Source organism: Falco peregrinus, chromosome 5 (assembly GCF_023634155.1).
Source record: "Falco peregrinus isolate bFalPer1 chromosome 5, bFalPer1.pri, whole genome shotgun sequence".
Lineage (NCBI taxonomy): Eukaryota > Metazoa > Chordata > Aves > Falconiformes > Falconidae > Falco > Falco peregrinus.
Window position 1 is genome coordinate 41,957,422 of NC_073725.1, and position 14,493 is coordinate 41,971,914.

The following is a 14,493-nucleotide window of genomic DNA, read 5'->3' on the forward strand; positions in this document are numbered from 1 at the left end:
TTCGGCAGTCTGGGCATACTTCCTGGCTTGCTGTCCAGATGGCAGTCAAAACTCAGAAACGGGTTGCTCAGGTATGAAATTCATGGAATTGGAAATCAAGGGCAGGAAGGTCCCAACAGGAGCGATTGAGGTATGAGTATCTGTTCTTGCTCCTTGAGTTTCCCGGTTACCTTTTGCTCTGCTAAGGCTAAAATTGTTTGGAAACCACTGTCTGTAGATTTTAGGTTTTTCTTCTCCACTGGTAAGACCTGAAGCTATTTGAGATGTTAAACAATTTGTGACTTCTCAGCTTGGTTGTGGTGCCAGCTTTGTACAGATAAATATAGAACCTGTGGCATTTTCAAAAGCCGTTTGGAATAGCTCTTCAATACAAGCACCTTCAGCAGAGATTAAATACATTATTTGGGTTTTCTGCCCAAAAAGCACTTAAAAAATTGGCAGAAATACCGTTTTCTTCAAATGACAAAGTTCTCTTCCTCCAAACTGAGCAAACTGAGGCTGGCAATTGGCAGCTCTTTACAAAGACTTTTTTTTTTTTTTTTCTTCCCTCTCTCCCTTCCCGTACTCCTTGATTTCAAAATAACCTTCAAGGCAAAAAAGCAGGACACAGCAATATAAAAAAGAAATACAAACTGATTAAAATGTTTCACTCCTTGAACAGAATGCTTTACATCTTAACTAACTTGTATCAGATAAAACGCTATCACATTCCTAACACAAGACATTAATACATTGCAGGAAACAGAACCACATATGTTCCTCAAGAAATGCGCTATTCAGAAGTTCTACTGAAAGAAGTGAAACACAATACAAATAAAGAGCTTTATTAAAATCACTTGGAATATTATATGAAATTTAATATTGTATAATATAGGTGCAACCCCCCTGATATTAACAGGATGTGATACATGTGAAGAAAGGACATTAATATACATATAAATAGAAAAGCTAAAATGTGTTTGACAGTGCTATATTAAATGGCTACATAAATGTGACCACAATTAAGAGAATATGTATTTTTGTATTCTTTAAGCAGGATCTTCTGAAGCAGTATACATAGTAAATTGGTTTTACCTCTAGTGTCTGCTTTCTTATGAGTAACAGGAGATGCGTAGGAATATTATAGGCACATGCAAAAGCAATGTAAAAGATATAAAAACAGAGGCAGAACCAGGGACTTATTTGTTCTTGGCTGCCAGAGGCTTACGGCTGATCTTCTTTGACTTGTCATTGTTCTTCTTTGGAGGTTCAGGATTCGCCTGCATGTGTCTGCCATACAGACTGCAAGGAAATGAGACAGATATTTGTGATACAACCATTAAACACAGGCTTTTATTCTGCAGCATGTTAAACAATGCATCTAGTTACTAGAAATAAAAAAAAAAGGAAGGTCATATTTATTTTGTTTCAACACTGAATTTTCTATTGGATCTCATGCTGCAGTCATTAGTATTACGTTTTTCTCGACTTATCCGGAGAGTAACATGGGGAAGAGCAGGCCTTCGCAAGAGCAGCGAAGGAGCAAGCCATTTTGCCTTCAGAAACTAGCAACCTTTATTGCACAGTTATGGGATTAAGGCTTAAAAGGCTGCAAGGATGTGTATTCAAGCCGACAATGACAAAAATTGGGTTGAACCGGAGAGATAGAGTGCCCGCTTAGAGCTAAGTGAGCATCATCCCTAACCAGAAAACCCAAGGGCTTGATAATGTGACAGAGAGCAATGGTGTCACACCCGCCTTCGCTGCTCACACATGATTGATAGTACTGGGACAGCTACCAACACATCAATGCCACATTAGTAAGTACCACTGATTAAATGTTGACAAAGTATCTTACAATTAAGATGGCTAGCATTCACAGCAAAGCTAAATAGACTACATGGCTGAGAGGATCTTGCTAAATATCACATAGTAATTAATAGATAATTTATGAGTAATCCTGATTAAACTAAATTAAAAACCTACCCAAAATACACACAGCTCAAACTTAACTCCCCTTATTGACATAAAGTGCTTTTTGAAGACGGGCTTTGCGGGGGCGTCAGTGTATCTAGAAAGGAACCGAGACAAGCTTTGTGCCTGCTCATTCAGCTGTATGATCACTGGCAATGCTGACACCGACACTGAAATCCCTCTAAAGCTGTCCCCCTGCCAATCCTTCAGGTCACTGCTGGTGAGTGCCCGCCCCAATCCCGTACTACACTGCCGCCAGTCAGGTCAGATGCTAACTTCTACCACTTGATAGGAATTCTGCTACTGCAGAAGGTAACAGCACCAGTTCCCACAACAGCCTTCCCTGTGTAACTGCACCTCCACCTTTTGGTGAACTCTGCCAAGAAACTGGACAGATCAGGGGCCTGGGGTTGAGAAACTCTGAGTCTTCCTAGAACTGCCTCTTGATGTGTCAAAATTTGGGTGAGTAGCTGCCAGCACTGTTGCCACAGAACCTGGGTCCTGCATTTTCATGTGTCTGGGGCACACAGAAGGACCCAGCTGCTGCATACAAGCTGCGCTGGTCCATCACACACACCCTCACGTGGGTTCTCCCTTGCTGCAGTCTTTGTATGGAGCTTGCATGTCCGTCCTGCCCTTGCTGCAAACAAGAACCAGGCACAAATCCTTTTGCTACTTTCGCTTAGTCAAGTCAGGACAGACTTAGTTACTCATGATAGGCTGTTGTTTATCCAGAAAGCACGACCTGATGTACAGTTCTGCAGTGGGTATTACCCTGAGCAGGTATCTCAGAGATAAAGTGACTCTTTATTTACAGTGACGACTTTTGCTTTGCTGTCTGAAACTGATTTCAGCAGAGGATGGGCCCTCCTTCTTCTACAGTGCCTGGCGGACTACGCAGTCAACTGTACATAAGAGACATTGAACAAGGATCCAAACAGAATTACTCTTGAATTACTGTGCTATAAGGCATGGCCATGGAGGGTCTATTTATGTCAGATACAGAGACATTTTAGCTAAAACATACATTGCTTTCTACAGCTTCCTGAGGAGGGGAAATGGAGAGGGAAATGTTGAGCTTTTCTCCTTGGGATCCAGTGAGAGGATGCGAGGGAATGGTTCAAAGCTGCACCAGGGGAGGTTTAGACTGGGACATTAGGAAGCATTTCTTTACTGAGAGGGGGGTCAAACACTGCAACAGGCTTCCTAGAGAGGTGGTCGATGCCCCAAGCCTGTCACTGTTTAAGAGACATTTGGAGAATGCCCTTAATAATGTGCTTTAACTTGGTCAGCCCTGAATTGGACTAGATGATTGCTGTAGGCTGCTTCCAACAGCAGTGTGAGGTGGCATGGTGTTTATTTTATTCTACTCTGTGTCAGGAGGTTAAAAGCTACCGCCTGCTCCGAGTTCTGTTTTGCTGTATCTGGAAGATACTCCAGCTATGGGGTTCTTGGATGGCAGAATAAGATCAGAGCTTCTTGTAGGGTGGGGTGGAGAAGCAGCACTCGCTTTTACCTCCCCAGCAGCTGCAGTTTAACATGATGCTGCTAAGCAGGCTGCTGTCAAGGTGCACTGTACCCAAAACAGCCTTGCTCAAGGAAAATACAACTGTAAACTACGACATCACTTCACCTTACTGAAATGTTATGTGTGCCATCACCTCCTGTCAACAAGGGATCAGATGCCATTTCCTGATGAATGCAGAGAGCCTTGACCCTCTGCGATAACTGCATGCTTACTGTTAGCTACAATACACATATTTTTCTTTTTTCGTAAGAGATAAAGCCACAACAGCACAAGGCTATATTTTATCAAAGTACACAGCATGCATACTAATCAGATATCCATCCTAAATAACTGTCCTGTTTTGGAAGGCGTTAAGTGAGTTGAGGGACAGAAGATATGGAAGGAGATCTTTCGGTATCAGGAAATACTGTCACTGTGGAAGAGCACAGAAGTGCCAGTCAAGGAGGCTGTCCCATCAGAAACAGATCCAGGGTAGAAAGTCAGGGAACAAGCAGCATGTTGTTCTCAACGATATGCAGCACAGCATTTGAATCACTCTCAGCAATGATTTTGTAACTTGGAGAAGTTAGCAACAGAGAAGTGGAAATGTATGCTCAAATCTGTGAGCACCATTAGTTAAATACTAAATTAATATTCAAGTTGGGTTTTGGCTCTAGAGAAATACTGCTATGTTGGACTAGAATGTAAGTTTTTTTCATATAATAAGAAAGTCTCCATTTGGGACTTTAAGCGCTGAATTAACAGACAATCCACTGATCCACTGTATCTGAGCACAAAAAAACCCTCATGGATGGGAACAGAAGTCCCCTGTCACTGTCCTGTTTTCCACCTCCTGCCGCCCCATCACTCCTTTGTCCTGTTAGTGTCAACCCAAAGAGAACTGTAACAGCTTTACTAGTTTTCAGGTGTTACATACCCTTTTTTTGCTCAGTTTTTTTGCACTTTTTTGCTTGGGAAAATTTACATGACTTTCTCAGATGACACTAGCAGCATTCATTCTGCCTCTCATTCCTTGCTTTCTCAGTGCGAATGTTCAAGTTTGTGGACTGGCAGTGCTCAGATCAGTGAACAGCTTCTGAAGTGAAAGGGTATGGTGAGAATTCTACTGACTACATAACTGCTTTTGAAGAAACTGAATGTTGAACGTATTGAATGAACTTCAGAGTTCTGGTGAGGTCTACTTGGGGAACACCTTTTGACTGCGAAACGAGGTCCAGTGGCCACTGCACGCATTAAGCAGTAAAAATCCTAGCTGACCTGTGTTTTTGGTAGCAGTTCTTCTTTGATATTTGCTCCTTACAATATTCAGTGCTATTGCTGCTCCAGCAGTTCCCTCCACCCCATGCAAATACATTAGCAGTAGTGGATGTGCGTGAGTTGCAGGCATCTGCAGTACTTTTACATTCCTTTTACTTACTCTCATGTCCAACCACTTCTATCAACACATGCACAGTAGTTTCATCCAGGAAAATAATTATCAGGTTTGAAATAAATCAAATATATCTACTTAGGTTTCTCTGGCAACATTTCAAGGAAGTTTCAGCTGCACACTGCTATCTCAACTGAAGATAAGTGCTTTACAATCTATCACAGTAGTCTGCTACGCAAAGAGCAAGGATCAGGCGTATTTAGATTATACAAGCCTTCACAGACAGGGACTCTCTTGTGTTTGCACACATCAAGCACAAGGAGACATATGGTGTCACAACAACATTTAAATACAATAATGACTGCGATAATGCCTCTGGGACAGAATTTGCCTTCTGTTACACTAGGGAAAAGAGAATTCACAATTTTCAATGAACTTCTGGTACAACAACAGACACCACTTTTACAGCTCCCATGGAAAAAAAAAAAAACACATCAGAAAATAAATAAATAAATAATTATAAAAAAGAAACAGGAGAAAAAGCCTAATGGAACTGATATGCACAGAGAAGCAACTATCTGAATTATATGATAACCTATAATCCTTTATATGTAATAGATGTGGAGTTTACATATATAGTCCTTAATGATTTTGATACCTACTGGAAGGATACAACCACAGAAACTACAGCTTGCATGTCACCGTCTGTCAGCCAAGCTGTACTAACTGTGTACACGCTTTTTGCTCTGGCATCACTGCAAAGTCAAACATGTTAGGCAGAGACACTCACACACCATCCTCAGCAGAGGTCAGCTTAAGACATGCACACAGACGGTTATACAGCTCAGCTGATGGATGGTAATGGACTAGGAGATGGCACCTTGACATACATGCCTGCATGACCAGACACTTAGCAAAGGCAGATGGTCTCCACGAACAAAGAAAGGAATACCGAGGTAGATTGTGGCTACTGTTTCAAGGCAGACTTGTGAGGTAAGTGCCGACAATATATTCATGGCAGCACCTTCGCACTGGGTACTTTGGAATATTACCTGTTCACAGGGCTGGTGTAGCTGTGCGTAGGACACTACACACAGTTCGCAGACCAAAACCTCAGCTGAAAAATGAAATCTGGAGTGCAAATAAATATTTGAGATGTTTGCAGCAACAGTCAGAAGCTAGTAGTTATAACCACAGCTCACAAACTGCTGAACCTTTGTAGACTTAGCAACTACAGTATTGCATGCAGCCTTGTCATTATGTTAAAGTGAAAGAGGAAAGAAATGCAAGACGCAAAATGCAGAAAGCCCTTAGGCGAGTTGCTTTTGTTCCTTGTATATATTTTTCAAAGCAAGTATCTCCCATGAACAGAATTGTTTCTTTGTATGCAAATATAAGCATGAACGAAATCTCCCTGCATTCTCTATCTGCCCCACTGGAAGTAACAAATGTGAGCACTATGGCTGCTGCAGCAAAACTAACAATATCAAGTGAGAAAGATGCTCATTAAACTTCATCATTCTGTCTACTTTAATGATGCTTTTACTTAATAAAAATTCCCTGAGCAGTTGCAAGGATATTAGGCAAGGTCTTTGGTTATGTATCAGGGGTCTGAGCTGTCACTAGCAAGCATGCAGTTCAGGAGGGGCATTCCCAGGAGGAAAGAGTGAATACAGCTTTCTTGTAATAAATTCAGAGTGAATCAATAACCACAGCCTGCCACATTACTTAAGCATTTAGGAAAGTAGGTGATCCTTCTAAATTAAACTACAAATTGCTAAATGTTGCAATTTACAGCATAAGATCAGGTACAGAGCCTTATAACTTGAAAGCACACAGTCTTGCTACCAAAATCTTTGAATGTAAAAAAGAACCACAGTTAAAATTTATGAAGTCCAAAAGAGCCACTTTCAAAACCCACCTTCAGCACAATTGCCTCCAATTTTTTCTCTCTTGTACAACAAAACACTCACTAGCTGAAGGCTACATGCTCCCAGAGATGAAAACAGTGAACTTGTGTAAGCTAGTGAATTAAAGTATTTGATGCACATGCTGATTTTCTGGAGTTTAAGCACTTTGAAAGAGGATTTCAAGAATGAACCATAAAAAATACAGCGCTCTCACTTTATGTCTGCAATAGACCTACAGGGTGAATACTCAGTACGAAAAGAACACGCACAGTTAAATACAATTCTAGAGATACCACCTCCAGGTATGTCTGATAATCTGAGAAACAAAGGTGAAACATTCCAGGACTGCTCACTTTTCCAACAGTTCAAGCTCAGGTTCATGTGGGTATTTAATGCTCAGATGCTGCTTCCAATGTATTTGCAGTGACCTCAACAGCACGGTCCCCAGCCCCAGCTGCTGAAGCAGGAGAGAGGAAAGGCTGAATCAGTGGCAGTATCACTAGAGACCCCTGAAAGAAGTGCTTGCAGGACTGATACGTGCTGGCTAGCCTGTATTAGTTACAATTCTCCAGCACTTAACTGCAAGATGCTTTTGCCCTGGCAGTTTTTGCATAGCCTATTGGTGCTCTGGTGTCTCCTCTGAGCTACTGAGACTGGCCTTTGTTCCCCTGGGAGCTGCTAATGTGTCACCTCCTCAAACCACATCTCCCAGGAAGAGGACAGATACTGGGATTTAATTTGCCAGTAATGTACCAATAAGAAAAATAGTGGGGGTTAAAATTACTTTGCAAATACCACATTATTTTGGTAGTTTACCAATAACTTTTTTTATCCTCTGTGACATAAGTCAGATGATTTAAATTAAGAGGAACAGTACATGGGTAAGTGAAACCAGTTATCTGTTTTCCTTGTACACTTGGATGGCAAGCTACAGTTTTAGGATTCTTAATAAAGAAGAACAGACCAGAGTGACTCATTTTATCCAGCTAATTTTTTTGCCCCTTGTTTGCGAGTGCTCTGAAAGCAGATGGCAGCAGTGTCAGAGATGTTCATCATCTGAAGCTCTCTGCAAGTTTCTTCAAAAAAACTCAGCTTTGGCCTGTCATCTGCCTGCATACCAGCTCACTGCTCACGCTCCAAAATGGAAGCGGCGCTGGCTGGCCGAAGGGGCAGGCGCTGGCAGTGCTGCATGCCTGCGCCGCCGCAAGAGCCTCTGGGCTACTAAACCTGCAGCTCTTCATGTGTTGTAAAACTGCTCCGGTATTTTTAGGTCTGTAACAGTTTGTCTTCCTGTATTGCCCACTCACACTCTGGTATGCCTAATATTTCAGATTGCCCAAATCTCCACACACCACAGCCCAGCCCCAAGACACTCCGAAGTACAACAACATGTTATATTTTCCTGTTCCACCCACCCCACTAATCTTCATAACCCAAAGTTCCCGCAGAGTTTGCCCTGGCATCCCCTTTCCTAATCCCAAGTTCTGCATTTCAGCTTTCAAAGAGACTTTCTGCATCACCAGAAATCCCTAACCACCTCAGGTGCTCTCTGGGATCTTCAACCCCAGAAGCACTCTGTAGGGAAACTGATCACATCTTCCCATCTTGGTTTAGTTGTGGGTTTTTTTGGTTTTTTTTGGTTTTTTTTTGTAGCTAGTGTCTTTTTTCGAAGGCTGAATTAGATAAGAACGAGAGGATTCAGTACAGGTGGAAAGCTAGGTCTCCAAGCCCATGTTGCGGTCTGTGGAGATCTGGCTAATGAAGCCAGTGGAGCAGAGAGCTTTTTGGGTGACCAAATACAAGGGTCTGCTGTGAGGTGCTTAGTCGCTATACTCTGTTACACATCTTCACCGATTTTCACAGTGGACAGTAGGTAGCTAGCTGACACTCACGTTTAGATATTTTAAAATGCTAGATGAAGTCCACCCAAAGCAACCACTCCCTCTCCATCCCCACTTTGCACGCTCTCACAAGCTGTTAGCTACCTTACGTTACAGACTCTGCTGAGTCATGCAGTCCAACACTGACTTTCTGAAAATTCCTGCCTAAAACCACTCCAAAACTAAATAAGAAAAAAAACCTGTTCTGCCAAAACTGTGCTGGAGCTCACTGTCTCAGCGACTGTGTAGAACATGCATCCTCCAAAATAAGCCCACCCATCCCATGTTTCCTACTGGCCACTTCACCATTCAGTTCCCCAACAGAGCTCTCTTCTGCCAGATCCCTCAAGCCCAGGCTCTCCCCTCTACATTTGCTGTCCCATATACCTGAAGAAGATAAAAACTCAACCTCTATGTGCCATGTTTCCTACCCTCTTTCCCTACAGGTTACTATCAGAGATGGCCCCTGACCAGATGGACCTCTGGCCAGAGCTCAGGAGCTCCCTGTGGTGCTCCTCACAACAGCATCATCAGCCTTGCCGCAATAACTCGGCAGCCCAAACACAGCAGTTAGAAAGGGAATACAGTTCAGTTGGATGTACAAGGAGACACCTCGGGGCAGACATGTCTGTGTGGGTAGATTTAGCCAAGGTAAATATGATATACAAACACCTGCTCTCCTACAGGACTGGCAATTGCTGGATAATTCTAATTCTGCCAGACATGTCCACTCTTAAACTGGTTAATTTATTCCCTGCTTCTTTGAACTCACCATCTTGCATGTTAAGAAGAACTATTTTTTTTTTCCCAGAAAGGAATTCCAAGCAGGTGTTAGGCATTTCTTTAATTAATACACAGTAATAAAAGAAAGTCTTCTTATATTCTCTGAGGCTAGCAGCCTTTTGAAGCAAGTACTTTAAATGTGATGCTTGTTAGGGGAGCACAGTCGGAAGCTCATAGAAACCTAGCAAAAAAAAAAAAAAAAAAGTCTTTTTTAAAGGAAAATGTACAGACCAAGATTTGCAAAACTGGCTAATTTTTGCATATCCAACTTGAAAGATCTTAGAAGAAATGTGGCTTTTGGCAGGGAGGGTTTTGAAAGCACACGGAACACCAGTATCTGCTTTCTAAAAGTCAGACCTATCTAATGCTCAGGGAGCCTAGCACTGAAAATTCCAGCTGTGTTACAAAGCCAGAGACACACACACAAGAGGGGCCTCCACGGAACTCATGAAGACGGAAAGGAGAGGATGTGCTTATGTTTATTTCTTTAAAAACAGAAACAAACACAAATTCAGATTTCATCTAGAGAATCTATTATGCTGATAAAACAACCCCCAGCTAGCCCAGTATAATGAGACAGCAGCCTGAGAGCACCAGGGAGAGAACAATTCCTTTCTGCACCTGCATAGTCCTAGCAAATTATCTCAATCATGAAGAATTTCTCACCTGGGACTTGTATCTTCAAGCACATCCAGAAGGGCTGATCTCCCTTCTCGCGCTCCATTTCAAATGGACTGGTGAGTGTTTCAGCCTACAAGTGCAGACCAGTCCCTGGATCCAACCCAGGCACAGAGAAACGTCATCGGTCAGAACCTGAAGTCCTCATGGCTGAGAATTCCCACAGACTGCAATGGAGTATTTTCCCCCTTGTTTTATTTTCAGAGATCAAACGGTGCTTTCCCTCTTACATATGACTAGAAAAAACAATTTAGTGCCAGATACAAGCATCAGCTGTAAACTCTGAGGGCTGAGGTATCCACTAGAATAAATTACATCTTCCACCTAATGAAGCAAAACAAATTAAGAGCCACAAAATCTACACGAGCAGGCTCAGCTTCTTTGGCAGAAGCCAACACAGGTGGCTGCAGAGAAAAATGCACCAGCAAGAAGCAAAAAGACCATTCAAGTGAGAAAGAAGTGTGTTCTGTTTACTGAAGTCATCTGTATCATCATAACCCTTATCTTTATGTATTTGAAATTCCATGAGCATGCAGTAGATAAATCCACAGTCTGCTCCATTTCACCAAACCATGCTGTTGGCACCATGTTCAGGGCTACCTGCCCACTCTCAAAATAAACCCCGGACGGGCAGCGAACACGGTGCACAAACATACCGACATGCAGCACAGATACCTTCCTGGAGCCAGCTGAGCACAGCCATCTTCATTCTTACGTTATTTCAGTGTTGTTGTCTACATGGAGTCCTTTGGGCTTAAGTAAACCAGTGTTCATTTTCCTTTTTGAACACTACGCTAAGGGGCTTGCTGCTGAGATAAATCCCCTTACATAATCTTTATTATTGACGTACTACATGCATTTTGCCGGGCACCTAATTAACATTAAAGGAAAGGAAAACTGAGGGTAAAAATAGCTAAGTGCAAGCCAAGGAACTTTCCTTAAGTTATTCTATGTCTGGCAGGTATGTATTTCTTTTCCAGTAACTAGACAAAGTGTACCAAAAAAATGTATAGACAGGACTCTGGGGAAATACTGATACTCAGAGTCTCTTTTTTTCTCTCTTTTTTTTTTAAGCAAAAGTGTCTGAGTTAGAGCCTGCCCTGCTGCACACTGATGACCGATTTCACTCACAGTAGCAGCGAGCACATTCTGGGGACCCCAATTCTCCACACGCAGGGTTTATATAGCTGCCCTGCTCTGCTGGGCTGGCTCCCATGCCTCTCCCAGGGCTCTGACCTTCGTCATCCCTATCGGCCACGGGGCCAGACACCTAACTGCTCCTCAAAACAGACACAAAGACTGAACAGTGACAAGGGACATAGTGACATGGTGGGGAGCTCCAACCAACCTAACTCCCCTGAATCGCCACTCCCGAGACCCTCAAAGGTGAAGGACTAAGCCCCAGTTCCACCACACAACCCACTGCCATGAGCCAACACAAGAAACTCTTTCTGGAAGGCTGTGCCAGCTCTGGGGACCATTGTGTAAGGGGGGCATAACTGTGGGATGCTTAGGGGGAGACTTGGGATTGAGCAGAAGTATTTAAGGATTATACAGGATCTATGAGGTGTTTAGGGGAAGGACCAAGAGAGTGGAAGGGAGGGATCAACGTGGACGGCAGAGAAAAAGCGCAGGAAAATGGAAAGAGGATCAGGTGGGGAATAAATGAGGCCAATGGTGTGCAAGCAGGAGGGTGGTCAGCTTACTTGCTTGGCTAAGCTCTGAGCCAGATCACTTCCACTTTGTCCTACCTAAACCCTGTTTCTAACTGTTTTCTGTGCGAGTGTGCTCCCTGTTCGGACAGCATGCGTCACAACGTGCATGCATGACTCATCAGCAAAGTTCAACCCAGACTAGCTGGTCACGAGGATGGACCGAGCCCTGGGTACCAGAGAGACCAAGGGTCTGAGTCCAGCCCTCAGGGAGGCTGAGGGGCTGTAGGCTGGTAAGGCTGTGTCTGGGGGCCGGATACTTCAAACATCAAAATTTGGGAGCCAGGTACCAGAGGGATCCCTGACAGGGATTTCCCTGAACGTGGATTCCTAGAAACGCAGTCTGGCTGGTTTGTCCTCTCTGTGTTTATGTGGCCACCTCTCTCACCTGTCTTCCTGCCATGCTAATTTGTGGTTAGCCTTGCTACTGGCAGGGTGCGGGAACAGGGGTACGGAGCAGCTGCTCGCTGCTGTCAGTGGAGGAATACTCTGGCTCTTCCAGCTCACTGGATTTAGCTGCTTAAGAGCACTACCAGGAAAAAGGTAAAGAAATGAGGAAACTCACTTCACCTTTTTCACAGAAAGGACCGCATCTGAAATGCTACACATCACAGACAATCCAGTTTCACCCAGTCACCTAAGTCAGCTTATGTTGGAGTCTGGAGTCTTTCCAGAAAGGCTGTTCCAGGGGAGCCTTCTTGGATTCAATTTTTGAACACACATAACAGGTCAATGCAAACACTGAGATTTGCCACCTTCCTCATGAAATCTCTTTCCACTTCCCAAATACAGCCCTTTCAAGTACCCCTGGCCAAAACTGGCACAAACAGGCCAACAATGTCAATCTTGCAGACACTCTGATGAGTTGCGCTCAGACAGGTCCACATGCATGCAAAGGAGAAAGGAGTTTCAAAGCCAATTTCAAATTAATTGTCACCATTCATGTTAAAATGCTGGAATTTTGAAAGCCAGAGACTTCATTATGGAAGCAAAAAAATACAATGGTTTTCCAGTTATATATCTACTGTTGAAGACCAAAGATGGTCACATAGATGCCATGTAATAAAATGATACAGACTATTCACCTCATTTTCCAGCCAGTTTTGAACAAAACATTGCAGCATTAATATTTGGCAAACAATTACTGGGTTTTAAGCAAATCTTTGGCACTTTTCCATGGCTTTTACCATGCCAACAAAGCTGTTCCAGAATAATTTCAGGTGGGACCTATGTTATGTGGCAGCCAATAATCTTTATGGTAGCACTGCAATGAAAATGTCGCTTACTGTAATGAGCGGAGATCATAAGTTAAGCCCCCAGCTACCTTTCTACTATTTTTCATTACAGTCTTTCTGGGTTTGCTATGCTTCAGGAGTACTCAGGGAATTACACCAAATTAGGCTTACTAGTCAGCTCTTCATTACTCAGACCACACTGAAACTGAGCAATCAGCAACCTGAACCAGCTCCTGAGGTTACACAAGACACTAACATTTGTTTGAATATTTACCATTTCTTCTTTAGCTTGTCCTCTTTCTTAAAGCTCTGTTCTGTAAAACAAACTTGCCTATAGTTGGAGGCAGTTCTGAAACAACAGGAAAACCACAATTTTTTTTTTTCACATCATTAACACCCTGAGCAAAGGTTTGGGCTTCCTTTCATCTACCAGAAACCAACTGGATATACTCATGCTTTCCTGACAGCAGGATTTTTCCTAGATTTGTGTTCCATAATGCTGCATGAGCTGGGTGAGACAAGAAGTCTCACCGTGTGAATCCTTGTCCGCACTCCACTGCAGATTTTTACACTGGCTTCCTGCCCTCTTGCAAAGCAAGAAGCTGACCACCCCTTTGGAAAACAGCAATTATGCTGACATCAGTAAGTTCTGATGTCATCCAATCCACACAACTTCCCAAGTTGCTCCCAGCGTCTTTCAAGGCCCACAGTGTGAAGAACATAGAGCCTTTACAAAGGCTTTCTTCTCTCCTGACGTCTGTCAAGATGCAATGGCAACATGGTGCCTGATATTGATTTCGACAAAATCAATACAATTTTTGCTTCTGATTTCAGTGAGTGCAAGGTTTGGCCTTTAATGTCATACAATCAGATCGCAATCACACCTGACAACTGAAAATCCACTAGTGCACACCACGCAGCACAGGCTATCCCATGAGATGGGTCTCATCATAGTCTTCTTGGAAATCACCTGCATTTCTTATTTCAGCTCCCTCCTGACCAGAGTGACTTGGGAGGCATAAAGACCTTTAGATTACTTAAGAATTACAACAGAGGTTTCATAATAATTTGTGTTGTAATTAGTGTTAGCAACTGAGGTGTATCTTGGAAAGTGTGCAAAAACAAACACGGCTTTACGATGTCAATCAAAGAGTGTATTCTTTATTATTTAAATCATCTACACACGGCCACTTATTATCCATGCAAGCAAACAGGCAAACTGCACTTGCAGTACAGCTCGCAAGCCCCAAACTGTACAACAACATACGAACAACATCTAGGCTATGAACACCAGAGTGAAAATTACATCTTTTCATCAAGTACTATTAATAGCTAGGGCCAATGAGTCACTCTGTAAACTTCTTAATGCACACATTAACCAAAATAGTTTCTCTTACAGGGAAGATGGGATTATGCATACCAATATGATCTGGTTTTGCTGAACA

The 14,493-nt window shown here is 42.9% G+C and overlaps 1 protein-coding gene across 1 annotated transcript in view; it reads right to left on the reverse strand.

Moving 5' to 3' along the window:
* Positions 1 to 808: 808 nt before the first annotated feature.
* RSU1 (Ras suppressor protein 1) overlaps positions 809 to 14,493 on the reverse strand; it is a 110,309-nt gene continuing 96,624 nt past the window's right edge. The window contains exon 9 of the mRNA XM_055805864.1: positions 809 to 1,281. Coding sequence (XP_055661839.1) covers positions 1,179 to 1,281 — 103 coding nt within the window. The 3' untranslated portion in view covers positions 809 to 1,178. The remainder of the gene's footprint in view (positions 1,282 to 14,493) is intronic.